The following is a 26,520-nucleotide window of genomic DNA, read 5'->3' as shown; positions in this document are numbered from 1 at the left end:
CTAAAGGAGTCGGGTGTCAGATCATTTTCTGACGTTGGCGAAAAGTTGGTGCCCGCACTGTTGTTGCTTTGCCAACTACGTTTACAATGATTGTTGCACCTTCAGAAAACTTGCTGCATTTCCATTTCCTCCTAGAAATGCACAAAACCTAAATATCACAATAAAAAAGTGGCAATGGAAAGAGGTGGTTTTTCCGACGTATTGATGTAAAAGTTTTTTTTTTTTTTTGGTGAAAGTGCAAAGGAAACACTTTGTGCAGCTCCCCGTCACCAGCGTCACTGGAGACGATGCCTCTGACGATCTCACGAGACAAAACTGTACGAGAGTCGCAGCTCATTCGTAAAACATCTTTCAGTGGAAACACATACAAACAGCAATTCGATTTTATTGGAATTTCAGAAATATCACTTTCATTTTGCGAAAAAGTGTGATGGAAATGCAACTACTGTCCCTTTAAGAAAATGAAGCCAAAAGTGGGCGGAGCTTTACTCTATTTACATTCGTGACGGCTTTGAGACCCGCCCACCCAACTCCCAACTACCACCTGTCACTCAAAGCCGGAACACCCTTAATTATGCATAATTTTGAACCTTAATAAGTCCTGGTAGAAGACAGTTAAAAGGATGAACTGGATGTCAGCTGGTTTCTCTCTATTATGTGATGAGGTAAATGTCAATGTTTCTCTTTGATGTTTTTTTTAAGATTTTATATCTAAAAATAAAGTCAAACCATCATTAATGTGAACCTTGATCTCAGAAACACCACTTTACAAATGAATGAAGTTTGAAGCTAACCTAGCCTTATGCTAGCCTTATGCTAGCTAGTTATCTAGACTAAAGGCTTAGAAAAATAGCAGCTAGCGTCATATATACTGTGAAACCCATGTGTTCATGTAATTTATGTCCATGTAGATAGACACATTTAACTGACACGTAACTTTACCTCAGTTACTACTAAGTTATTATGGCTAGCATGCTAATGCTATAATGCTAATACTAAATAACAGTGAGACTAGTTTAACTATTTCTTAGTATTTATAATTTTTCCACCTTTTAATGGTGATGGATGAACACGGAGACTGAGGAGAAGGTAAACACAGCTCCATGACTGATGAGGTGATTGGGCTACAAAGCATTTTACAGCTCATTTAAGATATTTAAAGTAAGTAGACGCTGGGATATTTAAGTGAGGACCTTTTACATATTAATAACATTTATAGGAACGTTAATGGAGAAAATACGACATTTATTTCAACATAGAGTTACACTGTAGGATCTAACCTCTGATGTAGCAAACATGGCGCCATGGTTTGAGTTGGACAGACTCTCTCTAACATGTGACTCTGAGTTATTCGCTTCCCTTTAGAGCCTAAGGAGCCACTCAGTGAACGGGCTTTCTGTGGATGTGAGCTGCTGAACGGAGGGTGTGTTGCAATACAAAGGAAAAAAAAGAAGATGAAAGTTTGTCTCGTTGTTCAGAGGTGATAAATGATGACAGACATCTAACAAAGTTTTCCAGTGACCTGTTTACCTACAGTACGTTTGTAATCAGCTTATTGGTCAACCTTGATGAAAACCAACCATTTGTAAATGTAAAAGTGTCACAGCACCTCGATGTTTCCTGCTGCTCTTTATTTATTTTTTGACTTGATTTTTCTTTTCAGGCCTCAACATTCAAAGATAAACAGTCGATAGCCATTAACACATGATACAGTTAATATCAGGAACTTGACAAGGTAAGCTATGACAAAATATATTCATTTAAATCATCTTGCAGTTCTGGTTTGGATTTCCTCTGCTGCTGAATGCCACATAATACATTCTCTCGTTTGCATTATGGATTTAGGCTGTAGAAATTTCCAGACAGATCATTTCAAGAAGTGTCACACGCCAATGAGAGAGAGAGCTTCCATCTTAAATCAATCAAATTATTATTATTTATTTGTATTTATTTATTTTGCCACCGCTGCTATGACTGGAGCTACTATACAAACACAGGATAAAAATTATCAATTGGCTCAAACTGGACCTTGTAGGAGACCATGTAGGACTCACAGTAGGCGTGAAGCATCTGGTCCACAGGGCTGTAGTTCAGGGAATAGATTTTGGGGGCCATTTTATTGATGAAGATGCCAAGGTTGAACCTCTCCCTCCCTGTGGCAGGGTTGAAGGAGTAAAAGATCTCCTCCACGTCTTTGCTGACGTAGCGTGTTGCGTAGAGGATGCCGCAGGCCATGAAGGTGTTGCTCACCCCCTGCTTGTAAACCGAGGTTCGCCAGGTTTGGCCGAGCGTCGGGGGCTGACCCTCCTCCACCTTGGACAAAACCATGTTGCCAAAGTCCTGGGTGGTTGTGTAGACCACCCAGACGCCGGACTCATCTGTGGCCAGGTCCAGGTCAGTGTACGGGTAACATTCATCCACGTTGCAGAAGTTTCCTTTCGAGTTGTACCTGAAGAAACAAAACCCAGAAGATGTGACTCGATGTTCATTTTCTTTATGCTAAAACACAAACGCCTTTATCTGTGAAGGTTCTCAGTCATCGGGGTCAGGGTATAGAGAAAAACGCTGAAGGAGGGGAGTCCATTTGGCAAAAGCATAATTACAGACCAGATTTTAAACAGTCGTCATGTTTGGTGCATTTGGGAAATGATGAAAAGAAAGAGGAGATCACTAACCAGCTTCAACTGCTGGACAGCACAAAAAAAAGCCCCCTCCCACTGGTACAAAAATGCATCAAATCAACCAATCAGAAAAAATTTCTGTCAATGGTTGCTAAGGAAGAGGGAAAAGTTGTGGGAGTGATGCTGTGTTCAGTCTATGGAGCGACTGCAGCCAAAGAGACAGAAGCCAGAGATTTGGGACTATTAGAAATTATCACTGATTGTTACAACTAATGGTTTTGTAAATGTTGTATTAGTGCAAAAATGCCTGATGCATTTCCTGCATTTTAATGGAAATAGTTATAAAATACCTTTGTTGTTTGCTAAATCTGTTCATAAGCTTTTGGCAAAAAAAACAAAAAAAACAAAACCAAACGAAACCAAAGTAGCAGAAACCAAAAATATTCAAAAATGGCCAATTATATTGTGGACTCCAGAGGCTTAAATGTATTTCAAGACCAACTTAAGCAAACCTGGTGCCTTTGGGTAGTTTCAGGGTGGTAACAGTTTTGGTGGTGAGGTTGAATTGACAAACAGAGTCCTGGTTGTAGCAGTTGTAGTACAAGGCTCCTCCGTACAGGACGACATTCGGACCCTGGACCGTGTTGGTGGTTGGGTTAGAGGTGTGGATCAGGATGTTTCCTGGAAGACGAAGAAGTAAAAGAAGAAATGTTTCTATTACTCACTGACCTACACTGCAGGGGGAGCTCTACTTTCTCTCCTGTTTACCTGCTTGCAGTCAGTCCCATCCTCCAAATGGTCACAACTACTTGAACATTATTCCGAAAACTTCCGCTACATAACGTTGTCTTCGCTGATTAACTACTAAGACCTGCAGAATCTCGTCTTTATCACCCCACCAGATGAATCACACCCTCGTCTTTACTCTTTCTAATCATTGATAGCTAAACTTGTTCATTCACAAGGTCAGTTCAGAGTTCAGTTCTTTTACCTGGGACGCTCACGCCGACGATGAGCGAGCTCTGGCTGGAGTACAGTCGCACATAGTTGGAGAATACGTTGCTGGACGTCAACATCACCAGCCAGTACCAGCTCTCTTTCCCAGGCTCCGGTTTGGGGTCCCGACCCCAGGCTCCGAACTTGTAGGAGCCCGGATACTCTCCGGCAGTGTAGACCCTCGGCCCGGAGACGTTCATAAACCGACCGTGAGGGCAGCTGCCTGAGGGGAGGAGGAAAAGATGTGAGCGACCTCGACTAAAGTGCAGATCCTGGTGGCGTCGAATGGATGTAACTTTGCAAAAGGTTAAGGTTTTACTCTGTGGATCTTTGGTGGGTGGGATGGTGGGGTGAAGTCCATTCTTGCACTGGTCCAGGTCTCTCTTCAGACGCTGGTTGGCTTGTTGCCTCTTCACCACTTGCAGGGTGTCGAACGCCTCCAGCTCCTGCATCTCTGTCTTCAACTCCTGCAGCTGAGACGCAATAAGACATCCCAGCAGTTTTCTTAAAAGGTTTAAGTTTGGGATGATAGTTTCTGTCCACAAATCATTTCCCCTTGGAACAAGTTGGGCCGAGTTAGAGATTACACATGGTGGTTTGGCTGAATTAAAGATAACTGCTCTGTAAAGATTTCTATTATTCTTTAAATATCTGGTGTGTACAGTGTTAACGAGTCTGCAGCTGTATGTAGTTATTGTAGCTGCCCTGGTTCTCTGAGTAAGGCACGATTTAAGATTATTCTCATTATTTTATGCTATAAAAACTATCAAAGTTGTAATAACTGACACCGAAGCTGATGAAATGAATGAACTATTTATAAATATATCTTTAAAGAAGCCAGCACCATAATTTCCCTGTCTTAAAGCATGGATTATCCACCAATTCCCTTTACATTCTATATAAACTCTTAGTGAAGAGTCCAATTGTGAGCAACTTGTTTTTGATTGGCAGGAGAAGCCAAAATATCTTGAACCCTACTGGTGGTTGGTTGCACAATAGGTCATAAGTCCCACCAACTCCATAATAAGTGTTTATATTCACTGTTAAGTAAAGTTTAAAAATGGCAAACTATCATGTAACTACTGACACCAAATTATTAGAAGTGATAAAATATTTATAAAACATATAATCTCCATGTATTAAAAAGGGGCTTAAGATGGAAAAATCTAACACTAGATGCAACATTCATGCATGCACACATTTATTTTGGCCAGATGTAGATCATTTGACTTCAGGAATTTAAGGAAATTTAGGAAATTTTCAAGTAATTAATGCCTTTTTTTTAAGATTATAATTTCTGTACATCTCATCAAAATGATTCTATAGCGACAATGAAAAAAAATCGGCTTTATGCTCTGTTTGCAGTGGTGATGAGGTTATAAATAAAAAAAAAAATCAGTTTTCTTATCATACACATGACAATAAACAACATTATCATAAATAGATGGCCATGTATATAAAGGAAGAGGAGGAGGGTCTATGCATTGACCTGATTAAGATGGAGAACATGGATGGAATAGACTTTAAATTTGAATTAACTTCACATGTGGTCATGGCGCTACCTTTTCGCTGGTGTCGGCAGAGAGTGTCTTGTATCTCATGGCGGTGCTGTTGAGTTTGTCAATCATCTGCATAATCTCTACGATTTCATTCTTTATGACGTGCAGGCTGAGAGCGCCGTACATGTCCCCGTCGTTCTCCTTCTCCAGCGTCAATACGTCCTCCTCCAGCTGAGGAAGACGCCGCTCCAGACCGAGCAGAAGACTCTCCATCTCCGTAGACTGAAAGGTTTTTTTTTTTTTTTTGTATGGGGGTAGGGGGAAGCAGTGATTACACAACATGAAGAGCGTGAAGTTTACAGCAATCGGCAGTTAAAAGACTCGTTTACCTTCTGTGGTGTGATGTTCCCGTTGCAGTCTGAGGCGCTGTCCTGCAGTGTTTTCAGTGTGTCGTGAGGGAACAATGGCTCTGAGCTGCTCAGCTCACACACACAGCTTTCAGAAGAAGTTGTCTAAAAATTCAGAATATTAAACACTTAAAATGGGTGGATTGAATTAGTTTGATGAGGGGGTAACAATCACTGCGTCTCCACAGAGTTTCCTACCTGCGCGATGAACAGAGCACACAGTGGAAGGATCACCACCAGCTTCATGGTGCATCAGGGAGCAGAGGCAAATGAAATGAAAATGACCGTGTGTCTCCCTGCAGCAGTGTCTAACTCATGGACACGCCTTTTAACTTCTGCATGTGAATTCTCGGGCATCATGCTTCACTTCCTCCTTGGGCCCTGTGACCCAAAGGGGAAGATGCAGATATTGACAACTGAGCTTGAGTAACCACTTCCCGCCAGGTTTGACTGTGATCAGCAGATCTTATGCATCTCAAGACGTTTGCAGTCAATCCTTTGGGTATGATCCTTCACGTAAGGTCATTGAGGTATGGTGCTTCAGGTAAGGTCCTTCAGGTAAGGTCCTTCAGGTGAGAACCTTCAGATATGGTCCTTCACGTAAGGTCCTCTATGTAAGGTCCTTCAGGTAAGGTCATTGAGGTATGGTGCTTCAGGTAAGGTCCTTCAGGTATGGTCCTTCATGTAAGTTCTTTCAGGTAAGGTCTTTCGAGTAAGGTCCTTCAGATATGGTCATTCACATAATGTCTTTCAGGTAAGGTCCTTCAGGTGCGAACCTTCAGATATGGTCCTTCACGTAAGGTCACTGAGGTATGTTTCTTCAGGTAAGGTACTTCAGGTATGGTCCTTCACGTAAGGTCCTTGAGGTATGGTCCTTCGGGTAAGGTCCTTCGGGTATTGTCCTTCAGGTAAGGTCCTTCAGGTGCGAACCTTCAGATATGGTCCTTCACGTAAGGTCACTGAGGTATGTTTCTTCAGGTAAGGTCCTTCAGGTAAGGTCCTTTGGGTATGGTCCTTCACGTAAGGTCTTTGAGGTATGGTCCTTCGGGTAAGGTCCTTCAGGTAATGTCCTTCAGGTAAGGTCCTTCAGGTGAGAACCTTCATGTAAGGACCTTCAGACATGGTCATTCACATAATGTCCTTCAGGTAAGGTCCTTCACGTAAGGTCCTTCAGGTAAGGTCCTTCAGGTGAGAACCTTCAGATATGGTCCTTCAGGTAAGGTCCTTCAAGGAAGGTCCTTCAGGTAAGGTCCTTCGGGTGTTGTCCTTCAGGTAAGGTCCTCCAGGTTATGTCCTTCAGGTAAGGTCCTTCACGTAAGGTCCTTCAGGGAAGGTCCTTCAGGGAAGGTCCGTCAGGTGTTGTCCTTCAGATAAGGTCCTTCGGGTATTGTTCTTCAGATAAGGTCCTTCAGATATGGTTTTTGTGACGGCGTTGAACTCGTTGTTCCAGAACATCCCAGATCAGATGACCAGAACATCAGTCAGAATGAAATGAGGGGAATTTGGAAGCCAACACCTTCCTCATGTTCCTCAGTCTAGTTCCCGAACATTATGTGCAGTGTGGCTGAAATATCCTGCAATGAGAGTTCACCTTGAGTCAGATTTATTAGTATCATTCAACATTTTGAACACTTTGCGCCATTGCTCAGCTATACGCCACAGCTGGACTAGTTTCTTTCTTGAAGACATTTCATTGAAGTCTTCAGTTCTCGTCATATCAATAGACTTCAGACTAATATCTGAATCACAGTTATTACAACTACGTATTTATTTAATCTGTTGGTTGTAATATTTCTCTCAGTCGCTCAGTGTAAAGTTCCACCTGATTTCTTAACGAACTGTCTTGTATTACACTTTTAAAGAAACCTCTATTAACGCATCTTTAATCGCAGCAACTATTATTGACTATTAATTTACACACAAGTTTGGCCATAATACAATACATTTCTTACATTGCTCTTTGTTCTTAACACTGGGACACTTTGAGGTGGAGCTGCTGTAACGAAAAGTAATTTCCCCCTGAGATCAATAAAGTAATTCTGATTCTGATTCTAATTCTGATTCTCATTTTGTTTACACTTTAATTTAACTGAATCAAATTTAACCTCTAGTAAAACCCCAGGTCTTGTAATACAGTGAATAACAGAAAAAGGAAAGAAGGGGGCATTGTGTCATGTTAAACAGGATCTAATTCTGTTTTAGTAGATTTACAAAGATGCATGTGGACTTTCCGTGCTGAAGATGTGGTAACAGAATTCAGGAACAGAAAGTGACCACTCTCACAAAACTCATAAAATACCAGATTGGTTCACACGGTCCAAACTTTGATATGTTTCTAATACCAGAATAATATGATGAGTCTTCCTCTTTATAGAAACCTCTCCCGTCTTTACTCATTTTATTTAATGCAATCAGTCATGCTAATTCAAGGTTTTCTTCAACATTCACTATTCTCTATAAAATCTAAAACACACAAACTATGGAATAATCATTTGCAAAACTGCAAGGAACATCATCATGCACATCTGTTGCAATTTGAATTAAACAATTAAACAATCTGTTACATCTCAATATTTCTTTCAACATCAGTCAATCGCATTGTTCACCAGCTCTGTAGGATTAAAACTAACATTCAAGTTTAAATAAATAAAGAGATAAAAAATAAATAGATAGCAATAAATAAAGTGCATTAGTAAAAGGAGCTTATTTTTAATTATTTTTTTTCATTTCATTCTTTGATTAAAACAAAGCAATTCAGTATAAACCCAAACGTTCCCAAATCTGAATGAAAGAGAGCAGAAAGAAGAATAATCTGATATAATCTGCCTCAATTTACAAAGAATTTAAATTAAAAAACAACAACACAACAAGCAGCAAAATGATGAGAATAATAAAATAGAATGAAACAAAATAGGTGCCGGCCGACACTGAATGTCACGTTTCCACTTTAGTTCCTAAGATGCATCATTCAAACAAAACAAAAACTGAAATGTTTTCTCATGACTACACAATCAAACTAACATGTCTCAGTATATTTCCTGATTTATATATATATATATATATATGTGTGTGTGTGTGTGTTCCTTTTATTTGCTTTCTTTTCTGAATGTGGATAGGTAAAGATTTTTTATGAGCTTTAAACATAATTTGCAGAATAGTGTAATCTACTAATTCTTGAAATTTCAACAACTGAAGGAATAGACTTGTTGGATCTCTGTATTACTTTCTACTCATTATTCTTATGGCTCTTTCTTGCAAAATGAAAATTGACTGATATTTTACAAGCTTTTCCCCAAACTCCAACACAGTGAGTCACATATGGAACGTAGCGTTGTATAAAATGAATAATGCTTTATTATTTAATGAATCGTTTACTTGATGTAACATGGCAATTGCTGGTTGTCAAAGTAAATAAATTCTTCTTGTGTTATTCCAGATTTCATGGATGTATTTGTGACATCTGATATTGTGAAGCAAATGTCAGAGGAAATTACCGAAAGACAAAAAAAATGACAACGCCTGCATAAAGAGAAGAGTGGTGAGAAAAAGGAAAGTCCAGAGGTTGCCACGATGGTTGTGAAACTCCTTCGTTTCAGGTTTTCAGAGTTTCACATCCACGTTGAAGGGTTTGGGGTCTGCAGCGACTCCAGGGTGAGACCAGAGTCCGTCAGAGAAAAGAGAAGAGGAGGGCACTGGTTTCAGAACCACGTTTTCTTGTCCTGCTGTGAACATGTTGCTGCTGCCGATGCTGCTGGTGCTGACGGCCGCGGTGAGTTAGGAGGAAAGTCAGCGGAGCTGCAGGCTTCTCTTCGTGATCTTAAACATAACCCGATTTTTACTGTGTGTGTCCGTGTGTGTCTGCAGGACGATGGCCAGGCTCAGAAAGTGTTGGGCCAGAAGAAGAATGACTTGTGTGTTTGCGAGGTGAATTCCACCTTGTGGTCGTTCCCCGCTGTGAAGTACGAGGCCGTGCTGGAGCAGGTTGAGACCTGTGAAGGGTCTCTGACCAACCTGCAGCAACAGGTAGGAGCTCATGTGGATCGTTTTACAGCATTAACCTCCTCCAGCTTTTGTCTGGTATGCATTTTTAATTTCTCCAAGGTTTTTCGGGAGCAGTAGGACCCATGAACATCATCTTTGCACAGTAGTTGTTTTTTTTTTGTTTGTTTTTAAATAATGTCCTCATATGTTAACTCTGGGATTATTTCATTATTTATATTATAATATATAAGTCACAAACGTGTGACAAAATATAAAACAGTTTATTTATTTATTTTTTTTATCTGAACATGCCTGCAAACAGTGAAGTCCCAATGTCCTCAAACGAGTACTTGCTAATTAGTAATTTGTTAAATTGAGTGAGTAATATCAAACTAGAAACGTTAATAAACATAAATAAATAAGTTTTATCCTTTTCCGCCACTAGATGGAAGACTAAAGCGTCCACTACCAAGGACAATAGGTTTAAATGAAGCAGAATAAGCTGCAATAAAACCTAAAACATAACATCACCATGAGGACACAGGTTCTCAGGAGGTTAAAGGTGGTTAAATACTGTTAAACTGGAAGAGTTCTAACCCCACATCTCATGTCAACATCACCGATGTGACAAACTGGAACTAGTAGAGGATATTTCTGCATATTTAGAGTTAGAATTAGAAAACTCTTATTCGTCCCACAATGGAGAAATTGCAACAACATGCATAGGGGCAGAAAAATAACAAAGAGTGAAACTGAAGATAAAGAAAGATAGTGAATAAGATAAAATAGGGAATAGTGTTGGCATATATATAAAAAGTACTGAATTGCACAGATGATCAATTAAACCATTGTAATTTTTTTTTCTTAATTTTCTATTATTATTGTTTTCATTCTATTCAGTTATCTTACACTGTTTCATTTCTTCTTTATCACAATATTTTCCTTAAGAGGATCTGGGATCGTGTGTTTAACTAAAACACATACACAGATTTTCAAAATAAACCACTTCCAGGAAGCATTGTCACTGTGCGATACCACTATTTTTCCTTTTCATCCGATACCAAGTAATACCAAGGCTAATATGCTGACACCAATACTTTTAGACGTCTACGTGTTTACATGGAAATGACGGCTTGTAACAGTTCTATTAAATTCTTGTATGTGGTGTATTTTCTGCGAATCAGACTCAGGTCTTGTTTCTGTTTGTGTTTCCCTGTTCCAGGTGAAAATCTCCAGCGAGCGTCTCCCTCATTTCGAAACCTGGCTTATGAATCTGACGGACCGGCTTGAACCTTTCCAGTACCTGCACGACCGCGGCCTGTACACGGCTCTGTCCCTGAGGATGCTGGGCGAGGAGCTCGGTAAACTGGAGACGGACATCGGCGAAGTCCACAAACAGCTGAACAACGCCCAGACACAGAAACTCTCCAAAGAGGTACAGCAGAAAACACCACAGCCACATTATACAAGAAGGCTGCAGTATGTCAGGCCATGAGTTCAACTGTGTGTGTGTGTGTGTTTTGTAGATGGATAAACTACGTAAAGATGTAAAAAGAATGCAAATATCAGACACAGTGAACATGAAGTCAGTCAGAGAGAAGCTGCGCTACCTGAAGAACAATGTTCAGTCCTGCAAGTCAATCCCCAAAGACTTCAAAGGTAAGTTGGTCATGATTTGAGGCCATATTTTCATGGTTAACACCAGTTTAGACTTGTTTGAGGGCAAGGGTTAACTTTAATGCATCATGTCAATGAAAAGAGATTTAAACATCACATGCAAAGTACCATTATGGTACCAAGTTTCAATGCACATCCCGATGTCTGACACGAGAACTGAGCTTCAAGTTTATTAACGTTTGGGTTACCTTTATGAGTGTGCAGAAAACAAGTGATATCTACCAAGGAGATATGTCCGTCCAAATTAAGATTACGTCCACAGCTTTAGAAACCTTCTCATCTCTCTCTGATTCCAGGTCAGAGTAGTCACTGCTTCAAAGGTCTGATCACCAACATCAGCGATCCCGTCACCACTAAGGTTTGTCCTTACGGTAAGAACTACATCTCAGGGTCGTGGGGCAAACAAGCCCAGATGAACAGTGAGGCGCAGAAGAACAGCTACTTCGTTCAGGTCTTGCTCAGCGGCCACACCCATGGAAACACTGTGCGTGTTTACCAAACCTACGAAGACTTCATGGCTTCTGCAAACCACCGGGACTTCACCATCGCCCCGTCCTACTCCGACGCTAAAGCCGTCGAGGGCCCCAGCGCCGTCCTGTACGGTGAAGCTCTGTACTATCACTGCTACCGCTCTGCAGACGTCTGCCGCTACGACCTGAACACCAACACCGTCAAACGGGTGACGCTTCCAGGCACCGAAGTCGGCTTCAGCAACAAGTTCCCTTACTGCTACTACGACTGCCGGTCTTATAGTGACGTGGACGTGGAGGCCGACGAGACAGGACTGTGGGCGATCTACGCCACCGTCGGCAACCACGGTAACCTGGTGGTGAGCCGCCTAGTTTGGGACGATGACACCGAGACTCTCAACGTGACCCAGACGTGGGAGACGAGGCTGTTCAAGAAGGCGGTGAGCAACGCCTTCATGGTGTGCGGCGTCATGTACGCCACTCGCTATGTGGACCAGTACCGCGAGGAGGTGTTCTACGCCTTCGACACCGCCTCAGGCAAGGAGGACAACTGGCTAGCGCTGCCGCTGGAGAAGGTCGCTAAGGGAGTGGCCAGTCTGAGCTACAACCCCACCAACAGACAGATCTACATGTACAACGATGGATATCTGCTGGCCTATGAGGCCCAGTTCTGATCTGAAGCTGTTTTTCTTCGGTGTCTATTATCAGTCATGTAAATGCAACTTAAAGACGCTAGTCAACAGCAATGTTAGCATGTGGCTAATGCAAGAGCTAAAGCTAAAGAGTCAATGAAATACTGTAAATATCAATAAAGACAATTTAATCACCATTTCTTTCCCCTTTCCATGAAGAAACAATTAAAACTGAATACATTTGTTCATTTAATTTTGAACGTTTTCCACTTCCTCTATATTGAAGGAAGTGGGTGGTTTAACGCTGGGAACCCACTTTCCTTTTAACACTTGGTTTATATCAATTAAACCATCAAAGAAGAAGAAGATGATGCTGATATAATGTGAAGATATTGATGAAAATAAAGCAGTCTATAGTTTATTATTCTTGGAAATGGAAAATAAGGGACTAGAACTTGATTTGTATTTTTTGTTAAAATTCGAATCCAGGACGAGCCCCTGATTTATGTCACATTCGTCCTCGTCAGAGGTGCAAATACCTACTTTCAGAGGGGTATGCAGACACACATGACTGGCGCCCCTGGCAGATATCGTGCTCTGTACAGGACACAGTGATTTATTCTAACACCAGCAGCCTTTTGAAGGATTTACACATGCACAAAAGCTCTTAAATAAAGAAAACGCCTACTCCAAATTATTATTTTTCCCCCTTCACTTTGGCGCCCCCTCTAGTGCAGTGCCTCTATGCGCCGCATATACTGCATACCCACTTTTTGCTAGTCCTGGTACATCTGAGAAACCAGTACGAAACCAGTACGTAACACAAAGGACTAAAATTATCTTGCAGTTTGGAATAATTTTTAAATAAGATTAAGCTGCAGAAGAAAACAGGAACAAAACAAGTAGCCAACACAAGTTCTAACAAGAAATTCCCTAACCTCCCTGACCAAAAGCAGGAGAAAATACAATAATAAACTGGATTCAGACCTCTACTCTACTACAACTACGACAATTACAAGCTTATGTCCTCACAAGGCACTGACATGGAGGACACATGTTGCTCAGCTGTCTTACTGGGTCACTGGGGAAAAAAATGATTGAAAATGCAACCGGTTTCTCCACAGAGACAAAACTGGACACAATCAGTTCATCTTTAATCACTGCCCAGCTGACAGGAAGCTGAAAATAAAAAATGAAGCAAACAGCGCCCTCTGCAGGCAGGACACACACATAACACCATCACCATCACTTGTTTCACCAACAAACGCGGCACCGATCGAACTCTGACTGAAGACAATCCTTTTTTTCCCCCTTCTCTTCTCTTTGGCTGGTTGTTTATTAAGGTCAGTGTTTTAGGATTTCAGGGTGTTTGGTGTATTTCTATAAATCCACCTGTAGATGGGGTCATTATTTCAGGATTTTCAGTCAAACACGAGTCACTATTTATGCTTTAATTTGCTTTAGGATTCTTTTTTGGCTTCATGCATTTCATATTTTTTTTTCATCAGCTCTTACATGCACAAAAAACTTTCCTTTATTTTATTTTTGATTTTGATATAGACACCGCCATCTTGTTGAGAAACATCCTGGAGGATTTCCCTTGAGCTTCTCTTTTGGTCGCCAGGCTTCACTTTGCATCACCTTTTCTTACCCTCGTCTTCTGAAACTGAACTTTATTTATTTATCTAGCCTTGCTTTCTTCTGTGTGCCCTATATCTGGGTCCTTCTCTGATAAACCTAGGACACCTTCAGCGCCATGTGTCTAACATGACACACAAATTCTATCAATAGTAATGAGCTATAACTTCACTAATTAGCAAGGACGTTGGGACTTAATTATTTGCAATTCTGCTTTCATGTTCAAACATGAGAATTAATAGTTTTATACATATTGTTTTGTTGCATATTAGTGACTTTATTATATTATTGATATGATATTTATATTAGTAATATCATATAAAATAATCCCAGTGTCCACACATGAGGACATATTTTTCCAAAAACTACTTCCTGTTCACAGCACTTAGTTTCTTTAGTTCTTAGGTCCTACTAATCCCAAATAAAGAGAAATTAGAAATGCATACTGAAACAAAAGCTCAAGTCTCAGGAGGTTAAGCAGCAAAACTGATGTCAGACGCCAGATTCTCATGAGGAAGATGATGTTTGTATGTCAAGTTTCAGCAGTTTAACCCCCCATTGTTGGTGTTAATCAGCTGTGACCATCTCCACCATAAAAACAAGACTTAAGTTCAAATGCAGAGGCTAAGAATCACAAAAAAAGAGAGAGAAAAACTAACGGAGAAGACTTGAATGAGATCTTTATTGAAATACAGTGGGAAAAGATAAGTCACACGAACTTTCCCTGTAATGTAAACATGTGTGTCACGTATACCACAGGCAATTTCACTAATACTGGAGCCATTTTATTTCTAAATCAAGCCTTTATGAAGAGCAATCACAGAAACAAAAGCTTGTAGGAGACCATGTAGGAGTCACAGTAGGCGTGAAGCATCTTGTCCACAGGGCTGTAGTTCAGGGCCAGAATGTTGCGGGACATCTTGTTGATGAAGATGCCAAGGTTGAACCTCTCCCTCCCTGTCGTGGTGTCAAAGGAGTAAAAGATCTCCTCCACCTCTACGCTGACGAAGCGTGTTGCGTAGAGGATGCCGCAGGCCATGAAGGTGTTGCTCACCCCCTGCTTGTAAACCGAGGTTCGCCAGGTTTGGCCGAGCGTCGGGGGCTGACCCTCCTCCACCTTGGACAGAACCAGGTTGCCAAAGTCCTGGGTGGTTGTGTAGACCACCCAGACGCCGGACTCGTCCGTGGCCAGGTCCAGGTCAGTGAACGGGTAGCATTCATCCAGGTTGCAGAAGTTTGCTTTTGAGTTGTACCTGAAGAAACAAACCCCAGAAGATGTGATACAGTTCTGGTGTCGCCAACAACCTGGTTCAAATGATGAGCTCAGATTCAAACCTGGTGCCTTTGGGTAGTTTCAGGGTGGACACAGCTTTGGTGGTGAGGTTGAATCGACAAACAGAGTCCTGGTTGTAGCAGTTGTAGTACAAGGCTCCTCCGTACAGGACGTTATTTGGACCCTGGATGGTGTTGGTGGTTGGGTTAGAGGAGCTTATCTCGACGTTACCTGGAAGAGGAAGTGCATAAACATTTAGTTGTGTTAGAGAGAGTACGGAAGAAGGTATCTAACGATGAGCTGTGTAGTTTTTAGTTTTTTCGAGTTTGGTTTTGGACAAAATGCAAAAATTGATTTGCAGAACAAAAAAATACAAAAACAGGCACGATGAGGAAGAAGAAGTTCCATCAGTTAGTGATTTCAAATCGTTTCTGTTGGTCTTAACGGAGCTCAGACACATGACTTTGAGACAATATTCATAGACATTTATTTATCCCACATATGGAGAAGAACCAGGTTTATTTGGACTACTTCCTGGACCAGAGTGACCTGTTCTAGTGTCCACCATGGAGATTACTTCCTGCTTCATTCAAGGAATCTCCCACCACAGGATAAAAGAAAGATTTCCTTTCTCTCAGTTTCATTTAAAGATAAAGATCCAATAAATCCACCTTAGTTCAGTTCTTTTTACCTGGGTTGCTCACCCCGATGATGAGGGCGCTGAGGCTGGAGTAGAGTCGGACGTAGTTGGCGTATTTGTTGCTGGAGGTCATCATCACCCGCCAATACCAGCTCTCCTTCCCAGGCTGTGGTCTGGGGTCCCGACCCCAGGCGCCGTAGGAATACGAGCCAGCGTACTCGCCCGCCGTGTAGACTCTGGGCCCGGTCACGTTCCGGAGTCTCCCGTGGGAACAGACACCTAAAACACAGTCAGTCATTTTTAGGGACCTTTAAAGGCCTACCCGACAAAAACAGCCAAATAAAACTGATTTTATTTAAAGGTTGAAACGACCTCTTTCCAAAAAACATTCAAAGATTTATTGGAAAAAAAAAGTGGCAACACATTTTGCACAATTGTGCATTTGAGTTTGTGGGGTTAGAATATGGAATGATATGGAGGAGGAAATAAAAATGTGCAATAACATCACACATTTTAAAAAACAAATCTAGGTTTCATCTAATAAGTATTCTGGGTTAGAGGATTTTGAAAAACAATTTAGACTCTTTTACACAGAAATTACCTTAATTGTGTTTAATGTTTAGAATGTTCTTAGCTTCATTCTCAAACTAGATTATTATTATTATTTGTCTTTATGGAATTATTTTATATTGTTGTTGGAAACTGATGCAACTTGTACTTGCATTCGCAAAAAATCAAGTCAAAACCCTCGTCTGGAAAGCAGAGCTGAGTGGTTCAGAAACACCCAGTAAAGTATCAGGACGAGAATAAACTAACAGCCTTAAACCCAAACCAGACCCTCTAGTCCAGGACTCACCCTGGGGTGGGACTGTGGGTGCGGCGGTGGCGTTGAGTGCGCTCTTGCACACCTTCAGATCCGACTTCAGACGTTTGTTGACTTGTCGTCCTCTCACCACCTGCATGGTGTCAAACTTCTCCATCTCCACCATCTCTGCATGCAAGTGTGTCAGCTGAGACACAAAGAGAAATTAAAAAACACAGACGTGAACATGTGCAGACTAGATTATTTTCTGTAGCCTCTTGTCCTCTGAGCATGTTTTTAGACAAGATCTTTATGCTCTAAAGTCGATTCTCAAATCAAAATCTTTCAATGAAGGAACACAGTGGGAAGTGACTAAACAACTGAATTGTGGCAACACGACAAACCTTGTGAAACACCTCAGGTTAAAGCACAACACAGAATACGAGGCATTTAGAGAACAGGGTCACAATTAAGATGCATGTTTTCAGTTTATGGTAGTTCTTAATAGTTAAACAATAATTCATTTGAATGCATGTTCTCATGCTTCTACCTCTTGGCTGGTGTCTTCGGTGAGGCGCCGGTTGTCCCTGGTGGTGCTGTTGAGCTTGTCGATCAGCTGCTTTATCTCGATCATCTCGTTCTCGATCACGAACAGACTGAGGACTCCGTACATCTCTCCATCGTCCTCCCTCTCCAGCACCGACACGTCTTTGTGCAGCTGGATGAGGCGTCGCTCCAGACCCAGCAGCAGACTCTCCATCTCCAGAGTCTGCAGGGGCAGCAGGGGTTCGTTTATCTTTTCATTTTAGTTCTGATTTTGTTTTGCTGTGGATGTTTAAGAGCGGTTACCTTCTGTGGGGTGATGTTTTTGTTGCAGTTTGTGGTGTTGCGCTCCACTGCTCTCAGTTTGTCATGAGGGAACTCTTTCTCTGAGTTGTTCACCTGACAGGCACACTTCGGGTTGGGTGAAGGAGCCTGAAAGGCGGATTAATTAACAAGTGACCATCGGTGATGAGACAGAAAAGGTGCGTCTGGGTTTTTCTTACCTGCCGGGTGAGTGTGAACACAGCGCACAGTGGAAGGATGAGCAGCAGCTTCATGGTGCAGCAGAGAGCGTGAATGAAGTGAATGTGTGTCCGACTGCAGCAGCTTCTCACTCGTGAACACGCCCTCTTACTTCTGCATGGCAATGAGTGGATGTGGGTGTTATTTTGTGCATCATGTGCTTTCCTCCCTGTGGTTTGAATTAATGCAACGTCTGTAATTTTTACCTGATGGATTAAAATGCTGTTGATGCAGACACCGAGACTAAAATTAGTTTAATAAAAACTCCGCAAATTCCTCAGACAGGACGTTGGTTATATGCAAATAAAGTCATTAGAAACTTGCTGACAAACATTTTGCATTCATATTTTAGGTCAAGCTATAAAGTTTGAATCAGCTGCAATGAGAAGAAATGTTAACAACTGCATAGAGACACAGAGTGACACAAAGACTCAAGACACACACAAAGTAATAATAATAAAAAAAAAAATCCAACCCATTAACATGAATCCAACATATTTTAGTAAAGGGATAAATGCATAAATTAATATTTGCATCAATATAGATTGCAAAATGATAAGAATAATGTATATTTACAAAGAGCACCATGCCGGGGGTCCCGACTTAATCTCTCCATCAGGTTGGACTGAAAAACGTTGGAGACCCCTGCACTGAACTATTAATGCACAAAATGAGATGATTTTTAAGAGATAGAGTTACTAAACATGAAAACCCATGATGCACGGTTTATAGTATAAAATGATAAAAAAAACTACAAAAACACTAAATGACTTAAAAGAGTCCAAACTAAATACGACTGCAAAGAGACAATAAAGAGATTTAAAAATTAGACACATCACAATGACTGCAATCAGGAAAAACAAAAAGACACAACACAACACATACACAGAGACAGGTTTGGGTTTTTTTTTTTTTCATAGTTTTCTTTATGTGGAATTAGATGAATTTATAAAATTCCAATGAATTAACTAATAAAAAAAGGACCGTAATGCACGTGCAATTATATAAAGTATAATGTCACAGCTAAAACTTAAAGTATAAAACTGTAAATATGATAAAGGTTTGATTTATAAAGTTAAAATATACTTGTCTTTGTATGTGTTGCCTTCAGGGACCAGTGGGAAATGGTGACTAACTCATCCTCTATTCTGAGGACTGAATAAGAGACTAAGAGACATTTTGATGCAATATCTATATGTTGAAGTTGTGGTGACAGGATTCAGGAACAGAAAGTGACCACTCTGCACATAAAACCACATAAAGTCAGACTGCAGGATTTCATCCAAATATTAATTCTGTGGGTTTTTTTTATGATTCGTGCCATGTGTTGGGAAATACAACATTTGCTGCGCATGCAGAGGTCTTCTAAGGCAAGCTGCAGACTTTAACCTCATCCTCCTCAGACGTTCACCAACACCATGACATCTTAATATGATCCACTGCAGTTTTTATTTCCATTTATTTTTGTGTACCTTTGAAGCAGACAGAGCCGATAAGGATGGATATAAGACAGTTTTTTGAAAAAGTAAGTCGTAGTCTTAGTTAACTCCAGCCCCCAGCTAACGGCACAAAGTAGCATGTAATCAATGAACCAAATGATCCCTGTTTGATGAAAGTGTTAAAAGATACATTCCAGCTGTAAAAGAACGCTGCTACTTCGCTCACTAGTTAGTCTGAAATGCTTGGTGGAGGCCCCGGCTGTTTTTAGAGTTAAATGTTCACTTTTTTAGGGGGTGACTTCGTTCTGGAGCGTCAGCTGTGTTTCTTACTTTAGTCATGGATGCACACTGTGAAACAGGAGCTGAGCTCATTCACACGACGTACTAATAAATGCATTTTCAGTCTTTGATAGCTGTTTGTGAGCTTTTTTTGCTCATTCGCTACCTTCGCTTACATCCCGTGAATCTCCTGGGGGCTAAGCCTCCCCTGTCCTTAAAACCTAGTGACGCCCCTGTTCTGGTTCTTACAGAAACAAGTCAAGCAAGTTTCTGTTTTTTTCCTATTTTAACCTCAACTTCCCATCAGACCCTTAAATTGTACAACTTGAGTTCTGCAAGACTTCTTTAATTCTTCTTCTTCTTTTTCTTCTTCTTTTTTTTGTAATGTGAGTCTGTTTTTTTTTTTCATTTACCTTCAGGGAATCAATGACTAACAGTCTCTATTTCTGAGGACAGACATTCCTATACAGTATCTGTGTTGAAGTTGTGGTGACAGGATTCGGGAACAGAAAGTGACCACTCTGCATATAAAACCACATAAAGTCAGACTGACACCTTTTGATCTGATTCCGGTGGCTTGTGTTATTCAAACCGTGTCTGTGTTAGGAAGGAACGTGTTTGCTGTGCATGCATAATATGTGTGATGTTCCAGTCCAGTAATACATTTATTAAAAAAAAAATCCAAATTTACTTATTTTAACCAATGCAGCTTAACTTCTCAGTACTATCTCAGCAGATGGACTTCAGTTCACGTGTGTTCATGCATTCATTGTCTGGCTTCTAGTGAGTCTCGGTGAGATTTGTTTCACACTGCAGAAACTGATGCATCGGAGAGAGAATCAGATCGAACAAGTGTCTTTGACTTGTCCTTAATTACCTCAACGACACACACTCGAGAAGATGTGAATTGTGTAGCCCCTTTCACAATGAATGCACGATGTGGATGAATGACCCAGGAGAATTTATCAGCTAACCTCAGCTCGGCTTCGATGTGAACAGCAATGCTGCGTTGATCCGCTAATTTACATAATGACGTTGATGTACCTTCCCTTAACATTCTGATTTTGTCCCTGGACGTCCTGTCAGACTGTGTCACTGTAGAAGCTCCAGGGCTGCGAGCAGCTCAAAAACAGAGCAAAGTTTTGGTCTAGTCCCATGGGAGACCGATCTCTGAAGGGCAGAGATTTTTGTCCATTTTTTCATTTAAACAAATCAAATGTGTTGTTGCACGATTGTTAATGAAGCTCATTTGGTGAATCAGTCCTACGTCATGTTTGGGAAATTGTACCTATAATGGAATGCATGTGTGACTGCTTGCATAGTGATATCCCACACTTTTTTTTTATCATTCATGGCAGCGCACTGCTAAGACTCTGCATCTGAGGAGAAGAGGAGATTTGGCGGCAGTAATCTGCTCTGTGAAGGAAACAGTGGTTTATTCGAATATTAGCAGCCTTTTGAAAGAGCGGGGGTTTGACCGGTCCATTCTTCAGGTCATCAACAAACTGAAAGCATTAAAAAAAATACACCATGCTGCCCATTGTTCACCTCACAGTGTAGTGTACTTAGATGTGTAATGATGAGCATGTTTACTCCATGTGGGGTAAAAACATCAGTTGAGGAGTTTCCAGGAGGAACAGAAACATGGAGGTAGAAAAACAAAGGTGGACCAAGCTGGAATCAATGAGGACAGTAATGTTGGAGACATCTTGGTCGTCTTCTAAGACTCTAGACATTCAGAGTTGTCAATAAGGTTATGGAAGAACTTCTTCCATGCTCTGAAAACCAGGATAAGGGCTTCTAATTATGAAACAATAATTAGAGTTTACTCCGAACATAACAACAATAACAAAATAGCTAAATAAAGAAACATCAATATAACAAAACAAGCAAAAGTCAGTGCCTTAGTCCATACCCTTATCTTCAAACTCAAAATCAGTTCATCATTATACATTACGAGAAAAAAAGATGAGAGGAATAACAAAAATGAAGAAAAACAAATAAAAGAGAAAACAGTTTCCAAAAGGAAACAGGATAAATCATGAATGTAACCAAGCAAAAATAGAAAAACTCCAGAGGATACACTGTACCGATTCAATTATTTCTCTCCAACCTGCACATTCCACAATCTTGTATTTGTTCAAGTTATTATCTTTACATGAGTGTTTCAGTTTACTCAGTTTTGTGCATTTTTTAATTTCTTCATTACCTTGGATGACACACAATGAAGTTGTTAAAGTTTTGCATTTGTTCTCACTTCTGTTATCCGTACTCTGTTCTGTTTGCAAAACAGCCAGCAGTTATTCTTTATCCAGTTAACAGTTAACCAACATTGCAGGAAAGCTTTCCTCCTCTAGTGTCGTATTAACATCAGATAAAACTCTAAAGTTGCTGGACACCACATGCATTTCAGAAACAAATGTGCTGAATGCTGCTGCACATTGCTTTCTTTGCAGCGTTGCAATCATATGGAAGAAATATCACTACTTTTTTATGGATTTTATAATGTGCACAATAGTAGAATATCGATGATGTACAGACTACATAAAAATGCCGAAGCTTGAATTGTTTGAACATTGCGTCCTGTAGAGGAAATCACTAGTACTTTATTAACAGATTCCCTTTAAAGTCAATACACCAATGAAGAAATATCATCTGAATTAGATGGATATGAAGAAAGTCCACAGCTGCATTTTATAAAAGTCTCATGTGTGACTCATACTTGCTAACATCAGAGCTTTTTAATTTTAGACAGGGAACATGGCAAAGAGGAAATAAGAACTAATAATCAGTGACACGTAAAGAAAAGTTGGGGAAATAGGAAACTCCAGCTGTTGTCGTTCATATTTTTACTTCCGCCATTGATGCGAGAGGTTTTAAGGTTTTGCAGCGACTCCTCATCAACAAAAACCCGTTTCTCCAGCTCTGAACATGCTGCTGCTACTCGTGCTGCTGCTGTCAGCCACAGTGAGTCTCACTTCGACGTCCTTGGTTTTCCGCCTCTTTTACATTTAAACCATCATAACTGTTCCGTGTGTGACTGCAGGCTCAGGATGCGACGGCCCAGAAGAAGCCCGCCGCCTGCGTTTGCCAGGTGAACTCGACCTTGTGGTTGTTTCCGGCTCAGAAGTACGAGGCCGTGTTGGAGCAGGTTGAGACCTGTGAGGGATCTGTGAACAAGCTGCAGCAACAGGTAGGAGCTTATGGTCAGCGGCATTTTACGGGAGATGAGACCCTAATTAGTAATTTCAATAACTTATAAAAAGTAAAATCAACAGATGTGATATTTTTCTGCAGAAAATCTAAGTTTGGTACCAAGAGCTTAAACTGAAAAGGTAACGATGCAGTAGATTAGCACAACTATTTTAGTTTTTTACAATTTTTAACCACTTCCCAAACTGGCAGCAGCTACATTGGCAACCACAAGTGCATAAAACCTGATGGTTAACGCACAGAGCACTTGCAGGAAATTTTCATTGTTCAAGACCTGCAAAGAATCCTTCAGCTGGAGGATGTTCGACAGACTTTTTGTGAAAAGAAAAGGAAAAATAATAACAATTGTCCTTGAAATGTAGAAAGATGCATGAAAAGAAATTATTCAAGAACATTACAAGAACCTAAATAATGGACAGTAAAGTCCACTTCTTTTCACCAATGCAAATACTGCTGGTCATTTTCCTTCAATGTGTGTGTACTTAGACTTGCTTTATTGTCATTCAACAAACACACCATTGGTGCATATATTAAACAAGGTTTAGCATTCCATAGATAAGAGTTTGTTTATTGTGTGTGGGTGTTCAATAGTCCTACAGCCAGGGGCAAGCACCTGTCTCTGAACCTGGACCTGACCTGGGGGTCAGCATGGTGGGGATGGGTGGGGTCAGAGGAGATGGGCTTTGGTCAGGCAGCGCTTGTGTCCAATGTCCCGGATGGAGAGGAGTGGGGATCCAATGATTGTCTCTGCTGTCCTCACCACTCTCTGCAGAGACTTCCAAATCAGAACGAGGTGCAACTGGCCAGTGGACTCGCGATGGCGCCTCTGTAGAAGGTGGTCAGGATGGGCGGGGTCAGAGGAGATGTGTTGTGATAATTTGAGTAGATTTAGTGGTTGTGAATAATTTGATGACTAATTTGAGACATGCATGCCGTGTGACTTTTTGGAAGTCCATCATCCAGTTAAAACAAGAAGAAGGAGTCAGTTTACGAACATTTGAACTTAAATCTGATCCCTGTTTGTGTCCCGTTCCTCGTCCCAGGTGGAGATTTCCAGTGAGCGCCTGCCTAATATCCAGGATGAGGTGACGAATGTGACGGGTCGGCTTGAACCTTTCCAGTATCTTCACGACCGTGGCCTGTACACGGCGCTGTCCCTGAGGCTGTTGGGCGACGAGCTCACACAACTGGAGACGGACATCGGTGTCGTCCACAAACAGCTGAACAACGCCCACACGCAGAAGCTCACCAAAGAGGTACAGCAGAAACAAATATGATATGATGATGATGATATGCAAGAATGCTACAGCACGTGTTATGCCCTTGTGTGTTAGGTGAGTAAAGCGCGCAAAGATGTAGAGAAGATGCAAACATCAGACACGGTGAACATGAAGTCGGTCAAAGAGAAGCTGCGTTACCTGAAGAACAATGTTCAGTCCTGCAAGTCAATCCCCAAAGACTTTAAAGGTAAGCGGATTGTAGGGTTGTAGAGTTAACACCTGTTTAGACTTGCATAGAATACGATAAAGAATCCCAATGTCACTAGTGAATTTAGTCTGATGGTTGGCTGGTAGTCAGAATCTGGGAAATATCTCAGGTGGTTTTAGGGCTTAGTTGGGGTGATTAGGGACGAGGGAACAAATTATGTGAAAGGAATAATAGTAGGGTTAGGGTTATGGTTAGCTGACAGAACCTGACAGAATGTTGGCACATACCACCAACCCAAAACCTAAATTCTAGGAATTAAAACATCCATCAATCATTTCTTTATTGACAGAAATGCATATACAGCAATAATGACCATAACCATATGAACTACCTGCGAATTGATCTCTACATTGGCCTAAACAAGCTAACATTAGCCTTTGTGAGCCTTCACAGGTCAATAACGGTATTATATCATTTTGTGAACATTCAGCAGTTGAGATTTTTTTATATATATATATATATAACCTTATGTGGTCTTTTAGAACTTGCCATCAACTATGCACCACATCGTTATCATTTTTAGCAGTACATTGGTATTTTTATTGATATTGTAAAAGTAAGTCAAAAAAATTACTATGCAAATATGCAATTAGGCTGATGATATGGTGACTTGTCTGACAGAGTCTGCGCCTCAATATCATGCATGGTTCTGTCTTTTCAGGCGAGCTTAACGTCCCTACACCCTAGGGCTTAAGTGGATCATTTTTGTGTGACTCTTTCTGGGCTTCTACTCGTCTATAACATGTTTTTCATCTTCGACCAAAACACTAAGTTGCAACATTTTTTGCATTTTATGTAAACATGGTTAGTATTGAACTCTACTTGACTGACAGAAACCCTGTCAACTCTCCCTTGGTTCCAGGTCAAGGCAGACACTGCCTCAGAGGTCTGATCGCCAACATCAGTGATCCCGTCACCACTAAGGTTTGTCCTCATGGTCAAAGCTACATCTCAGGGTCGTGGGGCAAACAAGCCCAGATGAACAGTGAGGGGCAGAAGAACACCTACTGGGTTCAGCCTCTGCTCAGCGGCCACACCCATGGAAACACTCTACGTGTTTACCAAACCTACGAAGACTTCATGGCTTCTGCAAACCACCATGAATTTACCATCGCCCCGTCCTACTCCGACGCTAAAGCCGTCGAGGGCCCCAGCGCCGTCCTGTACGGTGAAGCTCTGTACTATCACTGCTACCGCTCTGCAGACGTCTGCCGCTATGACCTGAAGACCAACCTCGTCCAACGGGTAACGCTTCCAGGCACCGGAGTCGGCTTCAACAACAAGTTCCCTTACTGCTACTACGACTGCCGGTCTCATAGTGACGTGGACGTGGAGGCCGACGAGACAGGACTGTGGGCGCTCTACGCCACCGTCGGCAACCACGGTAACCTGGTGGTGAGCCGCCTAGTTTGGGACAACGAGACCGAGACTCTCAACGTGACCCAGACGTGGGAGACGAGGCTGTTCAAGAAGGCGGTGAGCAACGCCTTCATGGTGTGCGGCGTCATGTACGCCACTCGCTATGTGGACCAGTACCGCGAGGAGGTGTTCTACGCCTTCGACACCGCCACAGGCAAGGAGGACAACTGGCTAGCGCTGCCGCTGGAGAAGGTCGCTAAGGGAGTGGCCAGTCTGAGCTACAACCCCACCAACAGACAGATCTACATGTACAACGATGGATATCTGCTGGCCTACCAGGCCCAGTTCTGATCTGAAGCTGTTATTGTTCATTGTCTGTTATCATCCAGAAAAAAAATCCATGTTAGCTACTGGCTAATGCTAGTGCTAAAGATGTATTAACAAATGATTTGTTAACCTTGAATAAAGCTGAAAAATCTTTAGAAACCATAATACAGACTGAAATAACAAAATGATTGATCAGCCATGGAAGTATAACTATTCTATTGTTGACTGTTCACTATGCCGACTTAAATTTACTGAAATGGTTGTTGGTTGTTTTCGTCATTTATCTTCTCCAATGAAGAGAACGTGCAGGTAAATAATTAACAGCAGGTCAAAAACCTCTGAATAATAAATAATGGATCCTTTATTGTCTTGGAAATATTTCTCCAACAAGGACTCAAAAGCTGCAGAGAGTTGGATTTAAACACTGCACATTCATTTGCAATTTCAATATTAAAAACTGGAAAAATGCAAAGTGCTGCTTTAGTGTGAAGATTTCCGGCCTTTTTTGGTCTCATATCATTGACTGATTGGTTTTGACCTTTAATTAGTTGCTTTCCGAGTGCTTACTTTACTTTTTTTAACTTTGAGAGGATCCCTGTCTTTAGCCGTTAGTTCAGTATCTCCATCGTTCTGAGTTTGTCTGTTTCTTTCATCTTTATCAACAATGCAACCACAGTTTAATGTGAGAGTATGTGTCCACAGCCAATGAGATAC

General features: G+C 41.3%; 4 protein-coding genes across 4 annotated transcripts; 2 read left to right on the top strand and 2 right to left on the bottom strand.

The window, feature by feature from the left end:
- Nucleotides 1–1,612: 1,612 nt before the first annotated feature.
- LOC125015229 (olfactomedin-4-like) lies at nucleotides 1,613–5,881 on the bottom strand. The gene is made up of 7 exons (XM_047596931.1): nucleotides 5,722–5,881; nucleotides 5,506–5,628; nucleotides 5,180–5,398; nucleotides 3,937–4,090; nucleotides 3,613–3,840; nucleotides 3,134–3,302; nucleotides 1,613–2,449 (listed from the first exon to the last, which is right to left on the bottom strand). The coding sequence occupies exons 1-7, from the start codon at nucleotides 5,767–5,769 to the stop codon at nucleotides 1,984–1,986; spliced, it is 1,407 nt and encodes a 468-aa protein (XP_047452887.1). The 5' UTR covers nucleotides 5,770–5,881; the 3' UTR covers nucleotides 1,613–1,983.
- Nucleotides 5,882–9,125: 3,244 nt separating this feature from the next.
- si:ch211-194m7.4 (olfactomedin) lies at nucleotides 9,126–12,480 on the top strand. Its single transcript, XM_047596932.1, has 5 exons — nucleotides 9,126–9,292; nucleotides 9,388–9,546; nucleotides 10,727–10,939; nucleotides 11,031–11,163; nucleotides 11,478–12,480. Exons 1-5 carry the CDS (start codon nucleotides 9,254–9,256, stop codon nucleotides 12,323–12,325), a joined length of 1,392 nt encoding a protein of 463 aa, XP_047452888.1. The 5' UTR covers nucleotides 9,126–9,253; the 3' UTR covers nucleotides 12,326–12,480.
- A 2,104-nt stretch (nucleotides 12,481–14,584) lies between these two features.
- On the bottom strand, nucleotides 14,585–17,766 carry LOC125015231 (olfactomedin-4-like). The gene is made up of 7 exons (XM_047596933.1): nucleotides 17,683–17,766; nucleotides 17,486–17,611; nucleotides 17,187–17,405; nucleotides 16,691–16,844; nucleotides 15,886–16,113; nucleotides 15,257–15,425; nucleotides 14,585–15,174 (listed from the first exon to the last, which is right to left on the bottom strand). The coding sequence occupies exons 1-7, from the start codon at nucleotides 17,734–17,736 to the stop codon at nucleotides 14,739–14,741; spliced, it is 1,386 nt and encodes a 461-aa protein (XP_047452889.1). The 5' UTR covers nucleotides 17,737–17,766; the 3' UTR covers nucleotides 14,585–14,738.
- A 4,515-nt stretch (nucleotides 17,767–22,281) lies between these two features.
- On the top strand, nucleotides 22,282–26,278 carry LOC125015182 (olfactomedin-like). Its single transcript, XM_047596881.1, has 5 exons — nucleotides 22,282–22,386; nucleotides 22,466–22,612; nucleotides 23,676–23,888; nucleotides 23,967–24,099; nucleotides 24,983–26,278. The coding sequence occupies exons 1-5, from the start codon at nucleotides 22,351–22,353 to the stop codon at nucleotides 25,828–25,830; spliced, it is 1,377 nt and encodes a 458-aa protein (XP_047452837.1). The 5' UTR covers nucleotides 22,282–22,350; the 3' UTR covers nucleotides 25,831–26,278.
- The last annotated feature ends 242 nt before the right edge of the window (nucleotides 26,279–26,520 follow it).

The sequence above is a fragment of the Mugil cephalus genome, chromosome 10 (genome assembly GCF_022458985.1).
Source record: "Mugil cephalus isolate CIBA_MC_2020 chromosome 10, CIBA_Mcephalus_1.1, whole genome shotgun sequence".
Taxonomy (NCBI): domain Eukaryota; kingdom Metazoa; phylum Chordata; class Actinopteri; order Mugiliformes; family Mugilidae; genus Mugil; species Mugil cephalus.
The sequence above is the reverse complement of the archived record's forward strand: the minus strand, read 5'-3'. Positions and strand labels throughout refer to the sequence as shown.

Bases quoted from the DNA above. Each gene is read 5' to 3' on its own strand.
- LOC125015229 (XM_047596931.1), bottom strand. From the start codon at position 5,769: ATGAAGCTGGTGGTGATCCTTCCACTGTGTGCTCTGTTCATCGCGCAG. The intron at 5,399-5,505 runs GTAAACGAGTCT...AAAACCTTTCAG, and splicing joins GGAACATCACACCACAGAAG to TCTACGGAGATGGAGAGTCT. The intron at 3,303-3,612 runs GTAAAAGAACTG...TTCGTCTTCCAG, and splicing joins CGTCGGCGTGAGCGTCCCAG to GAAACATCCTGATCCACACC.
- si:ch211-194m7.4 (XM_047596932.1), top strand. From the start codon at position 9,254: ATGTTGCTGCTGCCGATGCTGCTGGTGCTGACGGCCGCG. The intron at 9,293-9,387 runs GTGAGTTAGGAG...GTGTGTCTGCAG, and splicing joins TGCTGGTGCTGACGGCCGCG to GACGATGGCCAGGCTCAGAA. The intron at 10,940-11,030 runs GTACAGCAGAAA...TGTGTTTTGTAG, and splicing joins CACAGAAACTCTCCAAAGAG to ATGGATAAACTACGTAAAGA.
- LOC125015231 (XM_047596933.1), bottom strand. From the start codon at position 17,736: ATGAAGCTGCTGCTCATCCTTCCACTGTGCGCTGTGTTCACACTCACC. The intron at 17,406-17,485 runs GTAACCGCTCTT...CTGCCCCTGCAG, and splicing joins AAAACATCACCCCACAGAAG to ACTCTGGAGATGGAGAGTCT. The intron at 15,426-15,885 runs GTAAAAAGAACT...TTCCTCTTCCAG, and splicing joins CATCGGGGTGAGCAACCCAG to GTAACGTCGAGATAAGCTCC.
- LOC125015182 (XM_047596881.1), top strand. From the start codon at position 22,351: ATGCTGCTGCTACTCGTGCTGCTGCTGTCAGCCACA. The intron at 22,387-22,465 runs GTGAGTCTCACT...GTGTGACTGCAG, and splicing joins TGCTGCTGCTGTCAGCCACA to GCTCAGGATGCGACGGCCCA. The intron at 24,100-24,982 runs GTAAGCGGATTG...CCTTGGTTCCAG, and splicing joins AATCCCCAAAGACTTTAAAG to GTCAAGGCAGACACTGCCTC.